At 38.9% G+C, this 17,203-nt stretch overlaps 1 protein-coding gene across 1 annotated transcript; it reads left to right on the forward strand.

Moving 5' to 3' along the window:
• Positions 1 to 496: 496 nt before the first annotated feature.
• On the forward strand, positions 497 to 16,116 carry pde6d (phosphodiesterase 6D, cGMP-specific, rod, delta). Its single transcript, XM_014974119.2, has 5 exons — positions 497 to 970; positions 7,790 to 7,878; positions 9,001 to 9,126; positions 12,952 to 13,057; positions 14,663 to 16,116. Exons 1-5 carry the CDS (start codon positions 921 to 923, stop codon positions 14,742 to 14,744), a joined length of 453 nt encoding a protein of 150 aa, XP_014829605.1. The 5' UTR covers positions 497 to 920; the 3' UTR covers positions 14,745 to 16,116.
• The last annotated feature ends 1,087 nt before the right edge of the window (positions 16,117 to 17,203 follow it).

A 17,203-nucleotide genomic window follows, 5' to 3' on the forward strand; every position in this document is an offset into this window, starting at 1 on the left:
ATTATTTTGGCGTTGGATTAAACAGATACCCTCTTCACTGACCTTTCGTTTTTTACAATATGAAAGTAATCCTGTTTTATGTTGAGACTTAGTATATTTTTTTATTAATCACGTTCTTTGCTGCTCTTCCCCCGCCCTTTCGGCTGCTATACTGATTTAGCAGGTCCTCCTGCTCCAGCAGGACCTTCATTTTCTGAAGTTTTATGTGTTTCAGGTGTCTCCATTGGGTGGCTTGATTTTAGTTTAATTTTAGCCCTTAAGTATTTTTCAGTTGACAGTTTTGACCCATGTGACAAAAGGTTTGGATACCTCTGCTGTACATTAATGTTCAATAGTTAGAATTTCTGCTTTATTAGTGTGTTGAATTTCATGTCCAAAGGAATTGGGAATATAATTTATGTAATTTTATTGTTTCAGTCTGAAAACTGAGTTCTGTCCGTTATATATGTTGTTAGTTATTCCCTCTGTAAGGTTCCTGTGACTTCAGATAGAAAGGCTGGTGATTGAAACATTTTAAATCCACCCAAAATGAAGTCGCCCTGATTTTAAAGTTCAAATTTTCTGTTTCCAAGGAATGCAGCGTCGTTGTGACGTCGAACCTGATGACCCGTTAATCTATTTCGTCCCGCCCACCTGTGACATGCTGTCTGTGATTGGCTCGTTTACGCTGCTATCGCTTGTAAATTGGCTGAGGCTACTGTCTGTTCGCTCAGAGCGTGTTTAGCTAATTCCATTAGTGGAATCGGATTTATCCTGTAGTCCAACTGTTCATGGTTCATTGTTTGGGCCTGTTGGTTCCGCTATTCCAGGACGAGATTTAGTTAGCTCGGCTAAAGTTGACGGCTGTTTAGTTTTTCTGTTGTTTTTTTTTTAGCAAATTCTGGAGAACCCGTGAAACGCTAAGAGGAACCACTCCCGAAATGTCTTCGGACGAAGACAGGGCCAAGGAGATACTAAAGGGTTTTAAATTGTATCCTTTTATCAGCTGTGGATGCAGTAAGCTAGCAGGTAGCTGAGCTGCTGCGGCTCTGCTCACAACTCTTTCCACCATGGCTCCTCTGTGGAAGTGATGGCCTGTCGGCAGGATGTGGGGCTGCCTCTGGTGGCCTTGTTGTTGGGGTTGAATGAGCCCGAAGTAGAAGCCACAGATCGCGTGTTGGATCCACCTAGAAGGCAGATCTGCAGAACTAGCAGTCATGTCAGCTCCTGCTCGGGTTTGTTTGTCTGAACTTCTGAGTCCATGTGCCTCTGAAGCGTGAAATATAGCGTTCTGTCAAGTGAAATCTGCCTGAAATGTCTGTCTCTTAGTTGAGGGAGTTTGTTTTTGTTTTTTTTTTTTTTTTTTTTTTTTTTTGTTTTGTTTTGAGACGTTGGGTAAATAAAGATGCTCTGCATAAAGCGCTCATATTCATAATGAATGAAAAGGAGCAGCTTTTTCTCTGGACTTTCAGATACAGATTAGGTGTCAATCCCAATTCTAATCCGGAAAATTTGAATAGGAGTAGAGTGCTGTTGGTGCGCAGAGGCTCTGATAAGTAGAGCATGTTAGGGCTGCTGGATGTAAATTCTGAGACTTGTTGATGAGGTACTTGCTTACAACTACTATACTGCTAGACATTTATAATAAGATAAATATCTTACCATTTCAGAATAAGATATGAGTTGTATCTTTTTCTGAAAGATATGGCTCATATGCAGGCAGCATAAAAGATGAGATGATAGTAGTGGTGAAATCAAAGCCTGCAGAACAATTGAACTGCAGTGTTTTCACAGTGTCCATTTTGGACAGGAGTCCAAGGAGCTCCTTAGATTTCATGTGTAACTCCTGATGTATCTGTAGACACCTGCAACAGCTGCTGGAGACTGGAAACTAGCCTCAGATAAACCAAGAACGATTCTTCATAATCTAAAGTCACCATAGATGTATCAGAACTACATTTTGTGTGTTTCTTCATGTTGATGCACAGATAGCAGTGGTAAGGCAACACCAGCCTGCAACTGGACTGCACCAGCCGGCATGCAGTCCAGCTCTACAGAGCTCTACTCATGAGCTGATGTTGGAGGCAGGTGTGCTGAAGCAGAGGGACAACTAAAAGTTGCAGGAGACTTTTTAGACATGGCGTTTGAGAGCCCTGCTCTAGACCGTGTTATCAACCCAGCTCAGGGAGGGACTGGTGCCTAACCCCAGTGATGATTGACTGACAGAGGGGGCTGCTCTGGGCACAGATCAACCAATCATCCTGAAGTGTTGGACCAGGGCCGTGCAGAGGCCACTAAAGGGGCAGGTGCTAAAAAAAAAGGGCACATCTAACTGCATTGTAGGACAGAATATTAACAAAGCTTTCAGAGTTTAATAAACAATGATAAATTACAAAATTGTGAGATATACAATCAAAGCTAACCAACATCTCTATATAGAGCATACAACTATGCATATGTAAGATATTTTTAGTAATTTCTTTCTGCAGGTCTATTTTGCTATAGGAAAGTATTGCAATATTCAAACCTGCAATTTAGTAAGATATGTAAATCAGAGCTAGATCACCAGACATATTTTGTCTTTACAGAATTACACTATTAAAAATATAAACAAGGGCACAATGCAACCTTTTAGTGACTGTAATCTATAAAACAAAGAGCTGCCTGTTTGCTACACTTGCAGTGGAGATGAAGATGGTCCATTCAGGAAACCAGAACTGGATCAAACTTTAATGTGGAACTGCAGAAAAAAGAAAAAAAAAAGCAAAAGCAAAAATGTAATTGTTAATGCATGTCACCATGAGAAAAGCCTACTGAGTTTTGCTTAAAAAAACTTGTTTTAAAATTAAAATCACACATTTTTGTCTCAAGTGAAAAAAATCATTTGCAAAACAAACTTATTTGCGCATGTCAGAAATCTTTTCTTGCTATTCTAAGTTTTTGTTTGACTCAAAGTTTTGCTTATGATTCTCAGATGACGTCGTGGACAGGGCCTAAAATCGCAACAAAAAATTTCTGAAGTGTGCAAATAAAAGTTTGTTTGGCAAATAACCTTTTAAGTTCAAGAGACAAAAATTAGTTATTTAATTAAAAAAAAAGTTTTTTAAACAAAACTTTTTGTTTAAAAAAATGAAATCATTACAATTCCAAAAGTTTTGATTACAATTTTATTTTACTTAACTGAGGTTAGTTTTTTTTTTTTTTTTTTCATTGAATAATTGGGGGGGATTAACTTCATACTCTGCGAACCAGACCCTAAACTTACTTAAAGTCTGGATGGAGTTTTTTCCCCTCCATTAATGACACACTTTTATTACATACATTATATCCATCATGGTAGTTCAGGGTGAGTTATTTTTAATTCTAAATGAATGTCCTTGTTGGATTTTGCTGATGTCCCATCTGCTTAAAGGTACATTTACCTAAAGATACATTTTCCTAACGCTAGAATAAATGCCTCTAGAAATAAATACCTCTGTGCTTAAACCGCTACTCCGTGCTCAAACAGAAACGATACAACGTTCAACATTTTGCAGCAAAGGAAATCAGAAGACATATATCCATTATGGAGGTGATAGGTTTTGGAAGGGCAATGTGCCCCCTACTGCAATACTGAATACTGCTATCATTAACGATACAGGGAAGAAGCTTTTTAGTTATCTAGCTTTGCTAACAAAGTCGATAGCTAGCAGGTAGCTAATAACACATCAACAACAGCCTAATGATGCCTAATGATAAGAATACTGAATCAATAGATAAGAACAGTTTTTCCTCACCGGACTGTCTCCTCCCGCTCAGTAGTTCTTCAGATTCAGAGAAAGGCAGACGCAGAGGCCAGCCGCTACTCCGTGCTGAAGCAGAAATGATACAACGTTCAAAGTTTTCCGTCATCTGACAAGTAGCAAGTCTACTCCACTTTACTCACCAAAAACGGTTTTGTTTTGTTTTTTAATTCACCAAAAACAGTTCTGTAATCTGGAATGTTCGCAACGTTGAGCGCCAGTTAGCCGCCTTATCTTACTGTGCGAGAGGCAATTGCGTCGTGTTTCACGGGCAAAAGGTCAAAGGTAACAAGGTGACCGGAGGGCTAAAAACCCCAACACAAAACCAAATAATTTTAGTACATGTTATGTGTCAGAAGAGGGCTTAGTAGTGATGGGTCCAGCAACACCGATGCGTCGGCGCATGTATCAAGCCCCATAGACCAACACTCGTGTCGGTGCGCGTATTGGTTTCAGCAAGTCACGTGACCAATACAGGAACTGTTTCAAAATGACGCTGGATGCCAAACTGTGTTTATAAGGAAGCGAATCTGTCAATCTGTCAAAAGATTTGCCAAACAAATTCTTGATCTTTTACAGCATCAACTACGGAGCAGCTTCAAAGGAAAGGTTCCGCAGAGTGGGACCATTTTGATCTTATGCTGGAAAATAAATTTGTTTTCGTTTTTGTCGTTTCATCCGGTTCTTGTCAGTTTCTACTTGATCTATCTGAACCCAAATTCAGCTGAAACTGACTCTTAGTTTACTTTCATATTATGTTCTGCAGGTTAAGTGTCGCATTTGTTTAACTAAGCTGTCTTATTTAAATAAATCCTCCTCCTCAATGCTGAGGCATCATGAGGCATGAGAATGAAGTCCCAGATACACCTAGAATAAACTCTGATATACAGCCATTCTACAAATTACTCAGTTGCGTTTTATAAATTATTTCATATACAGTGATCCTTCGCTATAATGCGGTTCACTTTTCACGGTATCGCTGCTTCGCAGATTTTTTTGTGCAGTTTTTTTTTCCACAGTGTTCTTCGTCCTGATTGACCATATGATTGTTAAAAACAGTCTCCGCGCTACCTGAGTGCCAATAACGTTACGGTGTTTAATACAGATTGGCCACTCAGGAGATGGAAACTGAAACTTTCGATGTCTCCTGAAAAAAAAAAAAAAAAAAAAAAAAAAAAACTGTGGCCAGAGGCAGCGCAAAACCCGACCGGAGGCTCGTTTGATGAGATCCATCGCTCTTCTGTAGATACAGCTGTGAATCTCGCGGGGCAGGTTGGAGGAGACGCTTTAATGACATGACTGCGGATCACATTAAGGCCCGATTGATGCACACGCACATCCGCTGACCTGAAAACAGGTTTTGTTCTTTGGTTTCAATGTAAAGTATTTATTTATGCTGTGTAATAACTGTAAAAATGAAGGTAATTATGTAGAGGAATATAATTCTACTAATAGTTAAAAGGCATGTTGTTGGTTGATTCACATTAAGATATGTTTTGACTGAAAAGAAATGTACTGTGTCAAATGTACTGGGTCAATCTGACCTACAAGTCAGAAAGGAACTCATTTCATGAGTATAGCACCTTTAAATTCCTCTATAACTACTTCACGGATTTCGCCTATCACGGGTTATTTTCAGAACGCAACCCCTAAGAAAAATATTCGCTGTAAATGTAATGTTATGTAATGTTTACTTAATTTTTTTCTGCAGCAGGAGAAGTTTTGTCAAAAAAGCGTAACAGGCTAAATTTCAAAAATGTTGTAAAAACTTTTTTTTAAATAAAAATGTGTGGGAAAAAACAGTCCATATTCCAAACACATTCACTTAAATTTTCACTTTATGGTACATATTCACATTCTTTATTGACTGTATATCAAATATATTTTAAATGTAACTGAAGATATGACATAATACAACATATAATATTCAATAAAATACAAAGACTTAAATCTTATTGTATAGACTAGGTCATCAAATCACTACGTTGCCTGTAGGAATTTTTAATGTCCAGCAGGTGTCAGTATTGAGCGACACAGTATCGACACTGTATCAATACAGTGTTGCTATGAGTCGAAACGCCTCATGACGCCTCATTTACCCATCACTAGGGCTTAGGAAATAATAATACCAAAAAAATAAAAATAAAATAAAAAGGACCTGTGTTGGACCGTGAGGAAGGTGGAGGCCTCTGGGAGAACATGGAAGCTTCATTCAGAACAAGCCCAAGATGGGATTTGAACCAAAGACTTCCTCGCTAAAATAAACCAGCTCCAGTGCTAGGGGAACTGTTCAGTCAGCTGAAAGTAATTAATGTATAATGTAACAGCTGTTTAACAACAGTGGGATCTGTGCATGGCAGAGACTTGAAACGATATTGATCTCAAACTAGTTGACTAAAATGAAGGAAAGAAAAGCTTCATAAAATTTGATCTCACACAACTTAACCAATATTTAGAGATATGTTGTACAATTAGTTTTATTCCCCTTCTTCCAACTTTGGTTAATGATAAAACATGAATTCATTAATTTTCCATATATCTGTGTAATCATTACAGGGGCCTGGTGTCAACTCCAGGATGATAAAGAACATGACTGCTGCTCTCAGTTCCTTCTTGTCCTTTCAGCTCAGTCATAAAATTACATTAACTTTAATACAGAGGATGGTGTTATGATATTGTTAAAAAGAATTCTGTTAAATACACCCCTTAGGTGTTTTGGTGGATGCTTGGCTTAGTTAGTAAAACCAACACTGCAGATAGTACACATCAGCACACACAGGAATGTACATTACCATGACGACCCCAGTATAGTCTTAACCCTAACTAATGAAACATGATTCAAATCAGATTTTAAAATACAGAATTGTAAGTAAACGAGTGAAAGTGAGAAATTATTTAAATTGTACAAGCGCAAGTAATTGATTGGTTTATACAAGTAAACAGAATAAATTCTGATAAATGTAAGAAGTAGCTGAAGAAAATCAATTTAGCAGATAAATGATGAAACCTTGAGACAGAAATGTGAGCCTAAACAGAGCACTTTGCTTTGTAGGTAGAAGTTGTTACAGCAACATACTACCTCATGTTCAGGTCTCTCTCACTCAACAGAACCAACACAGCCTCAATATCAGTGTACAGGACTGATATTACAGATAACCAAACTACCATATTTTATAAGCAACAGAAGAAGGTCATGGAACCTGAGTTCAGATTTACCGTCTTTCAGAGTAAATGAAGTAGGCTGGACGATAAATCAGTAACAGTATATATCAACAATAGACACGTGATCAATATCCATAGAGGATATATGCGACAGAACATTCAGTATATAGAATATTCACTGTATTCACTAGTGGTTTATGGAGGATGAAGAAGCATTTCCACACAGAATTCAGACCTGAGCCTTGTTCAGAACCTTTGGGAAGCTTTGAGCAGTGGTCAGCCTCTCCCATCATCAGTACAAGACCTTGGTCAAAAATGAAACAGGATTTCTATCAGTGAGGTTGCATGTTTCTTCTCAACATTCCAGACTGTCTTTGCTGAAGCAGGAACAGTTGGAGAACATTTTGAGTATTTGCCAGAATTAAAATATGGAAACAAAAACAATAAGGAGAGAAATAAGCCTGTAAAAACTGGTAAAGGGCAGGCTGGAGATGCTATGTGATAAACAAATGAGAGGGCGGAGCTCATTAATGAGAGATTCTGAAATCTACCAATCAAGACATGGAGAAGAAAAAAGACTTTTATTTTGGTAAGAACTAGTAGTTGGTAGTTGTTGAGGTGAACTAGCTGAGGCTAGGAACATCCTCTCATCATGGACTCATAATGAGAGGACCCTGGGATTGAGCCTGGTTGATCAGTTGAGTTACTTGGATTAGGCCAGTCGTGGATGTTTGGAATGTGCGATCCTTTGCCAATCTGTCATTTGAACTTCAAGCCATAGAATCCACTGTGAAAGCAGAGTTGGTTTCTAAGAGTTTTGGATGCTTGTTATTTTAGGTTTTTGTTGCTTAACGTTTTCTCAATAGAAACTGGATGAATCTCCGCGATGCAGAGACGGGGAAGGTGCTGTGGCAAGGAACAGAGGATCTGTCTGTGCCAGGGGTAGAACATGAAGGTATGTTCACTCAGTACATATTTTATTAAATGCATAAGTTTGATTGCTAGGCTCAGATAGGAAATGTGATTATCAGGTGGCCTCAGTCAATGAGTTTGGGACGACATTCAAAAACACGAGATCCTCTGAAGACAAAGTCATTTTGTGTCTTAAAATTTGATCGGTCATTCGGTCATATTACACGCATATCTCTAGTGAGGTCGCTGGTGCCTGTCAACGGGCAAGGGGTGGGGCTACCCTGAACAGGAGCTAACCCTATTCAGGGGTTACCCTGGAATAATTAGTTGCAGACGAAATAATTAGTCTGCAACTAATTATTTCGAGTGGGCTGTGGTATGGGGGATGGAACTAATGTAATACAAAAAATCACAGTCAAATCAGCTTCAGAAAACTTCAGAGTAATTGTGTCCTATTCCAATCCTTGAGAGCTAAAATAAACTGGAAGGTCATTTTTAACAGGTCCTCAGGACTTCATGAGTAGTTTGGTATTGCTGATACACCAAACAGAAGTCAAGTTTAAGTGTCTCAGGAAGACATCAATTTAAATTTTGAACACACCTCGTTTTTAACCCAAAATTTCTTTTAAATTTTTCTGATTTAGTTCAGTCTATTTTTTGAACTGTAACGCTTGGTTCTGAGTGTAGGCACACACAGCAGCAAACCATGACACCTTGTCCTCCAATGGTCTGGTCCCTGTGGATTACTTTTTGTTTTCTTAAATGTCCCTGAAGCTCTAAAATGTGTAGCAGAACTCAGATCTTTAGACCTTTTATTTTATTTATCCTTTATTTTACCAGGTAGGTTGATTGAAAACAAATTTTCATTTTTAACAACAGTCTGTTGAACCTGGTCCTTGTGATTTGTTGTGCAGACCTGTTGGTGGTAATGCACATATCATTTTTATGTAATTTTTAATAACTTGTTTACAGAAATTATTCATGACAAGCCCCACTAACTTTCTTCCACGTGGTATGTAAACAAACTGCTTCTGGTTTCAGGTTTCCATTGTGCTTGTCCCTCCATCTTGACCAGATAGTCAGTCTTAGGATTGCTTCTTAAATGAGCTGTCTTTAGATTATTGTGATTATTTTATTTTTTAACAAATTATTTAAATTTTTTTAGCTCGCGTCCCAAAGAAGATCCTGAAATGTAAAGCTGTTTCCAGAGAGCTGAACTTCTCTTCCACTGAGCAGCTGGAGAAGTTTCGGTTGGAGCAAAAGGTTTTCTTCAAAGGACAGTGTCTAGAAGGTAAGCAGTGATGGTGCTGCCAGCGACAGCAGTATGCCCCACTTATTTCATACAGACGCTAATAAGTTACATATTCATGTTTCAACACAGATAATGGCAGTATGTGGAATTAAAGCCTAAATTAAATTGGAAAATTACTCATTCTGTGGAGCTCTGCCCTCTTAGCTTATTTTATGTAATTAATATTAGTTTCATGTTTTAAATGTTTTTTTGTAATAATCTTGAAATAATGGGAATAAAATGTTTCTTGTGAAATGTAAAAATATTACGATTGCTAGGGTCAGAATCCTTGTTTTTGAGCTCAAAGTGTTAAAGCAGTGTTTCTCAACCTTTTTTGGGCCAGCGCCCCCCTGTCCATTATCCAGGTCCCTCACTGCTCCCATCAAAAAAATTGTAGGCTACTTTACACTGAATATTATTTTATTATTAATATTACTATCACTATTGTTGATGTTTTGATTTTTATGGTTGTTTCTGTATTTATCATTAAAAATAATTTCTCAGAAAACAAAAAAGCCATGGGAATAGAAATTATTTTTACAGAGGTCTACTAAAAATGCAATGGATATTCAATTTAAAATCGGTAGGCCTAACAGCAGCCAGTCAGAGTGGAAAAAATATTCTTGTTCTGAGCCATTTACTGATGTTAGATGTTAAATATTGCACAAAATGACCAGATAAAAGATGTACAACAATGCCAGTTTAAACTTTGAACTATTTGCACAAAGACTGAGCTCTGCAACATTAAAACATGGATAGAACTGCAATTATTTCAATTATTTCAAACACTGACAGCTGTTTTTTCCAGCTTTCAGTGGAAAAAACAAAATTTTCAGATCCTTTTAATGTCATACAAATATGGTACAGAAACATGGATTATATCTTTATATGGACCTGTCTATTGATTTATAGATTAATAGTCTTACTGGACAGAAATTACAAAGAACAAATCTGGTTCTTAATCAAATTCTAATGAGTCAAATTGAAAGCGTCATGGAGTCATCAGCCTCATGACATTAACACTGACATGAAAAGTAATACTGAAAAAACATAAATAATGATAACAGTAAGGCCCTTACTGTTATCGTCTGTAAAATATATTTCTTCTTAGTACTAGATGTGGTTTCAACAAACTCATGGTACTTCAACAATATTATCTTTTGTCTGAAAACAGTATTTGTTTATTCTTGCCATACAGTCCACGGTATTAATTGTTGCTCGAAAGGTCTTGCCATACGAGTTTATTCCTCTGTACTTACTTTAGTTTCTCTGTAACTGATGCTGTTATCTTTAAAAGTTCTTTATCCGTTAACCCACTTGGACAAAAAAGCTACTATTACAAAACATTCTCTCACAGAAAACATGGCAGAAACAGAAACATTTCATCAAATCTACTCTTCTTCCTTGCTGTAATGACGTAGATAAGTTGGTAGATGTTTTTCAGTCTAAAATTTCAGATATCATTGCCCCCATTAAAGTGAAGGTTGTGTCTGGTAGGAAGTAATCTCCATGGAGAAATGCAAAAACAGTTCAATCTGCAAGACAACTCTGCCATAGGGCCGAACGGAAATGGCGTAAAACTCAACTTTACATTTATTATGAAATCAATAAAGAAAGACTACGTAACTATCACTCAACACTAAAACATATGAGGGAAGCTTTCTGACAGACTGTGGGAGAACCACAGTGCTGGTTCTGTTGGACCTCAGTGCAGCGTTCGACACTGTCGATCATGACATTTTACTGAATCGACTGGAGAGTTGGGTCGGACTTCTGATCCAGTGCTCAACTGGTTTGAACCTTACATAAAGAACAGGGATTTCTTTGTTTCAATTGGAAACTTCTCATCAAAGAGGTCAGAGGTCACATGTGGGGTACCCTAAGGTTCAATCCTAGGACTCCTTTAATTAAATATTTATATACTCCCACTGGCTCAGATTATAACAGGAAATAAGATCAGTTACCATAACTATACGGATGATACACAGCTCTACATCATGATGTCACCAGGTGACTCTGAACCCATCCAGTCACTGAATAAATGCTTAGAACAGATAAATGTGTGGATGTGCCAAAACTTTCTCCAACTGAACAGAAACAAATCTGAAGTTATTATCTTTGGACCTAAAGAGGAGCGAACTAGAGTCAATGCACAGCTTCAGTTATTTCAACTGAAAATCAGAGATCAGGCCTGAAACCTGGGAGTAGTGATGGACTCTGACCTGAACCTTCAGAGCCACATTAAGACAGTCACAAAGTCAGCCTTCTATCATCTGAAGAACATTTCCAGGATTAGAGGACTGATGTCTCAGCGCGATCTAGAGAAACTCATCCATGCGTTTATCTTTAGTCGCATTGATTATTGGAGCAGCGTCTTCACAGGTCTGTCCAACAAATCAATCAAACAGCTGCAGCTGATCCAGAACGCTGCTGCTCGCATTCTGACTAAAACCAGGAAGATAGAGCACATAACACCAGTTTTAAAGTCCGTACATTGGCTCCCTGTAGCTTAGAGAATAGACTTTAAAATACTGTTGTTAGTTTATAAATCACTGAACGGTTTAGCACCACAATACATTAAAGATCTGCTGTTCTATCAACCTTCCAGACCACTCAGGTTTTCTGGTTCTGGTTCTGCTCTGCATCCCCAGAACCAGAACCAAAAAGGAGAAGCAGCATTCAGCTTCTATGCTCCACAAATTTGGAACAAACTTCCAGAAAACTGTAAAACAGCTGAAACAGAGTGCCTTTAAATCTCGACTTTAAACCCACCTGTTTAGAGTTGCTTAATCTCTAAACAGAGTTTAAGCAACTCTGTTAGTATTATCCTCTCTTGGTTTATTGTTTGCTTATGGATCATTAACAATTGGGATTTGAATCCCAACCCGGGTTCAAGTGCTAGAGAGAAAAGGGGTGTGGGTTGGAATCCCCCCCGTTGTTTTAAAAGGGGTGCGGGTTGGAGCGGGTTATTGTTTTTATTGACCACCAGTAATCTTCACTCATCATGTCATTCACCTGCTGCACTGCTTAATCATCATGTGTTTCACCAGATTTGACACTTGTATTGATTTTTCACTGTTCACCACCACATTCTCTGATACTGATTCACATCTAGTTCATTGCTTCGTTTTACGTCCCGGTTATCCTGTTTCAGAGTTTTGCGCAACGTGCCTGTCGTTCTCTTTTTTTTCTTTTGTCTTTTTTCTGTTATTTTTTTTTACCCCATATGGTGTGGGGCAGTCAGGAAGCGTATCAATGGGGAAAACCTTTTAAAACAACGAAAAAAATCCCAGTATTCTGATTATTATAATTCAAAAGTGCTGTGATACTGTTTCATACTGGATCACAGATGACGGCTCTCCAGTAAGACTCAGGATTAGAAAGTACAAATACCCAGTCAGTAATTTCTGTTCAGTGGGCTGTTGCATCATAGCTGCCATTTATACCCAGAAATGTTAACTCCAGAATATAAGCAAATGCTACCACATGTAAATGAAGCAACCTGGTGTAATCCAGGGGAAAGAACTCCAGAAGCATGAGGTGACTAAAGGAAGGCTGGAGGAGGCTGAGTGAACTGAAATTAGCTGGGGGTGTCTGCGTGTTGGAAGCCGGTCCACAGGGACTTGCTGCTGGGAGTGATGTTCCAGGAGGGCCCTGGGGCCGCCATGGTATCCACATCACAACATGTTATGTTGCTGGTTTCCAGTAGATGCAAGAACAGGCTTTATGGAGCATTAACACAGTTAATGACTGCTGTAATCTGTGGGATTGTTACTGTTAATGAAGGGATGATGGAGCTCTGTGGGGTTTTCTCTCTGTGTGCAGAATGGTTCTTTGAATTTGGTTTCGTCATCCCAAACTCCACCAACACATGGCAGTCTCTGATAGAAGCAGCTCCTGAGTCCCAGATGATGCCAGCCAATGTCTTAACGTAAGACAGCTGCCTTCTTTTCTTTCTGTTTCAGTTCAGACATCACTCATTTTGAATACCATCATGTTGTGCCTTTTGAATTTTACTAAAATGTAAATGATTATGGTATTTGTTTTTTGCCTTGGAGACAGAATTACATCTTTCCTTTTTATTTAAATTTGTTTCTCTTTTCATCTCTCTCCAATGTACACTAAGATGCCCTACCTGGCCAAAAACAGGTCACCACTTGAATTCAACTGAGCAAATAGTTAAGAGCCTACTATTGGATAATTACTGCACAGAAAATTGTCTTCCAACTGCAGTAAGTTATTTAATCGAATATTAGCTTCTCATTTCTTAAACAACCGCGTAGAAGGATTCATCCTGTGGTTATGGAAAGGATGTTTGTCTGTTTAAGAAGGAATCACTGGCATCAAGCAGAGAAAACATTTAAGGAGATGCAGAAACAAATAAACTTGGGTTGAGAACCGTCCAACGTATGATTAAAGACTGGAAGGATAGTGAGGAACCATCGTCTATGAAGAAGAAATGTGGTCTGAAAAATATCTTGAAAGATTGGAACCGGTGATGACTTTTAAATGCTTGATGGCATCAAATCAAAGAAAAAAAACAGTAGAACAAAGTTCAATGTTTGATAGTTAAAGTAAGAGCATTTCTACATGTACAGTGTGAAGGGAACTCAAGAGATTGTGATGAACAGCCATAAGAAAACCACTAATAGTTGAGGCTATCTGGAGAAACAAATCTTCATTCTGCAAGGAAACCTTAAGATTGGACTCGAGACCAATGTCAAAAGGTCATGTGATCTGACTAGTCCAGATTTACCCTCTATCAGAGTGATGGGCACATCAGGGTAAGAAGAGAGGCAGATGAAGACCTACAACAGGACTCCAGACTAACTGGGGCCCAATTTTTTCACGTCACAAACCTGCTCTGCCACAACATATAGATGAAGCCAAACATTTATGTAAGCTGATCCTGAACTACCTGGCCAATATATCTGCTGAGCTGGTCACAAGTTAAAGAGACAAAATGGAAAACTCTGCAGAATGTAGACATCCAGCTAAACGTTAGCTGACTTATTAGCTACAGGCAGAGCTAGTGGAGGCAACAGGTGGAGGACTTAACTCCACCTGCAGTTCTTTCTTTCCTTGTTCTACACAGAAGGAAAACGTTTCTTCTCATGTTCTCTCCTCCCTCTCACTTTTTTATCCTCAGTACATAGGAGTCAGGTCATCAGTTGCATTTGAATGCTGCCAGGACTCTCACACCAAGCTACATTTAAAACCAAGGGTGTTGCAGGTGTGGTCTTGAGTCCATCATGTCTGAGACGGCGACAGCACCAGGACTCATGTACCAAAACATCGCCTTCATGCTAAAGATTTTTGAACCATTTAATTAAAATGGGTAAGAAGAGATTTTTAATAACAAGGAGGTCTCTGAAACCTGGAGCACTGTCACACCTGCATGGATATCTGTACCAACAGTGGTTGGATCTGAAACCAGGAGAACCAAGTTATTGGTCAGCTCGCTGCTGTGCAAATAAAGCTTTGATTTTCTTTGAGCAGAAAGATCTCATTTACACTTTGATGTCTTGTGTTTCAGTGGTAATGTGATCATAGAGACAAAGTTCTACGACAATGACCTTCACGTGAGTACTTCCAGGGTTCGGCTTTTCTACATCTGACATCTGAGCCTTGACCTCTGACCTTCCAACCTGCTGATGTCCTGCCAAGATCCAGAAATAAACCATGGATGTTAGCTACAGTCTGCGGCCGTCACCTGTTATACAGTCATGGATCAGCATGTCTAGGCTGAGCCCTCTGTGCTGCCATCATCACTTAAGTGAACTTTGTGTTTTGTTCCATTTTCTCTTTGGAGAAGAGAAATTAGGAAGAAAAAAAAATCCCTGATTCTAATCCTTTGCTTGATCTGCAGGACCACTAATTCAGGTCAAGCTATGAATAAACATGAGCATTTACTCAGGAACACAGTGGCAGACATCTGCCTTGATGTTGAAGAGAAAGTTAGAGAAAACGCTCTGAATATTTTCTAGTTCTAGTTCAAAGCCGACATCCACTCCATTAAAATTAGCCTAAACTATGAAAGCAAGGCCAAGATGAGTTCAGTTCTTGGATTACATTCTAAACACACACATACATACACAATATACTACACAACTCGGTATAAGACACACATTCTCATTTTTCTTAAAACTGTCCTCCATTACCTCAAGAAGAGGGCAACAGCTCTTATGTTTCCATGTTGTGTTGACTAGAACTAGTGGCTCTGTACCTGCTGGGCTTTGTTCACCAAACTCACTCTTGTGATAAATTAGTCACTGCTTACTTAGCACCTGTTTGTCCACTACTGAAGGGGGAATCTGTGTCACTACCCACCTTCTCCCCTGTGTATACACCAAATCTCTGAGGCGCCAATGGAGACTGACAGACGGTGAGACGGCAGTCCTGATCTGAGCATCGAAACTGTCTGGAGAACATGCAGGGGACTGGACCCGGGTCAGGGTTTGTTCTGAAGAGGATGCCCGTCTCTGGGCTGCCTCTGGAGGGGAGGCACACTTCTGATAACACTTATACACTACAATAGTTGTAGGTTTCAGAGAATCAGCTTGTAACACAGTCAAACATACAAAGCACTGAATTATCCGGACTGTCTCGAGTTAACCTTACATACTGTTGAGATGTTCTTGGAAGGTAGTTTGTGATGTCCACCAGCAAACCAATAGTTTTTTTGCAGTTATTTTGCTTCTTTGCTTTAATGTCAAAGATCAGCTTGATTCAGAGGATAAACTTCTTAATTTGTCTGATGTAGATAATTCATCGGCTTGTTTTTGTATCTAGCTATGTCTTCTTTCATCAGATGGTACCAGCTGTTAATGTCCTGTCTGCAGCCTGACTCTCTGCATTCTGGCTAGATTTGGACATTGCATCAATTCACTGTGTTTTTGTTTTTCTTAGCTTTTGGAAGAGCTGTGTAAAATAGCCATGTGTTTTAATATGACAGGATTTAGCGATTAAAGTTATACAATGTTGTAATAACATGATGTGTGTGTTTGTTCCTTACTGTGTTGTTCTCTGAATTTAATTTTGTTTTAAATTGTAAAACAATTTCTATATCTGGAAATGTATCTTATCTGCTTAGATATTTCTATGATTAGCTATACTGATTAACTTCAGTTTTATGTGGTCCTCTAAATACACACTCCTCGAACTGTGCTTCACCTTAGCTGTCCTCTAAATTGAGAGTGTTACATATTTTATATTACTACCACAGTTATACAATCATAGTAGTTATAACTGTGGTAGTTGTTACACCACAGGTTCAAATCCTGGCCTGATGACCATTGCCGTATGTCTCCCCTCTTTCTTATTACCCACTTTACTGTCTGACCTCTCTCAAATAAAGGCCAGTAGTGCCTATTAAACCTATAAAAAAGAAACTGATAATCTGATCAGTTCCTACCTTCAGACAGTCAAACTGAATTCTTATGTCTCAGGTTTCTAATGAGAACTTGCAAACTGACTGTTTCTCAGATAAGCCAGTTTGCTGTCCTGAGACAGATGAGGAGTAATGGCCTGAAAAAAGAACATTGACTCAAAAAAGTTCTGGCAGAGCTGAATTCTAATTTTGGGTTCGATCCACCTTCCGATTCTGTTGCAATGTTTCTACTTACCAACATTTTTAGTGTTTGCTGTCAAATCTTTAAAACTTAGTTTTGCTTTACCATTATGCATCTGGAGTAAAGACCAGAACCAGCTATGTATTGTATTCCACTGCAGTTCCAAAGTCCATATGTGGAACTCAGTGATAGGCTAGATCCAGGACAGGAGCTGCCTTCTAGTTTCAGTGACCTCCATGATGTAATTTCCTGCTGGCAGGAGTGAAGAAAATGTTCCTGTTGAGGTTCCTCAAGAGCTGGCACCAGTCTGGTTTTGGACCAAGAAAGGCAGTGTTTCTCAACCCTGGTCCTCACCGACCCCCTGCTATGTATGTTTTAGATGTGCCTCTATTCCAGAACAGCTTATTTAAATTATTGCATGACCATCAAGTGCTGCAGAAGCCTGTTAATTACCCAGAGATACAATTCAGGTGTGTGGCAGAAGGGAAACACCTAAAACATGCAGG

Source organism: Poecilia mexicana, unplaced genomic scaffold (assembly GCF_051168715.1).
Source record: "Poecilia mexicana isolate PSO_F unplaced genomic scaffold, ASM5116871v1 scaffold_4, whole genome shotgun sequence".
NCBI lineage: Eukaryota > Metazoa > Chordata > Actinopteri > Cyprinodontiformes > Poeciliidae > Poecilia > Poecilia mexicana.

What these genes read in the sequence shown, in the direction of transcription:
- pde6d (XM_014974119.2), top strand. Translation starts at nt 921, where the DNA reads ATGTCTTCGGACGAAGACAGGGCCAAGGAGATACTAAAGGGTTTTAAA. An exon ending in CAAAGGACAGTGTCTAGAAG is followed by an intron (nt 9,127 to 12,951) that starts GTAAGCAGTGAT and finishes CTCTGTGTGCAG; the next exon opens with AATGGTTCTTTGAATTTGGT. An exon ending in ATGCCAGCCAATGTCTTAAC is followed by an intron (nt 13,058 to 14,662) that starts GTAAGACAGCTG and finishes CTTGTGTTTCAG; the next exon opens with TGGTAATGTGATCATAGAGA.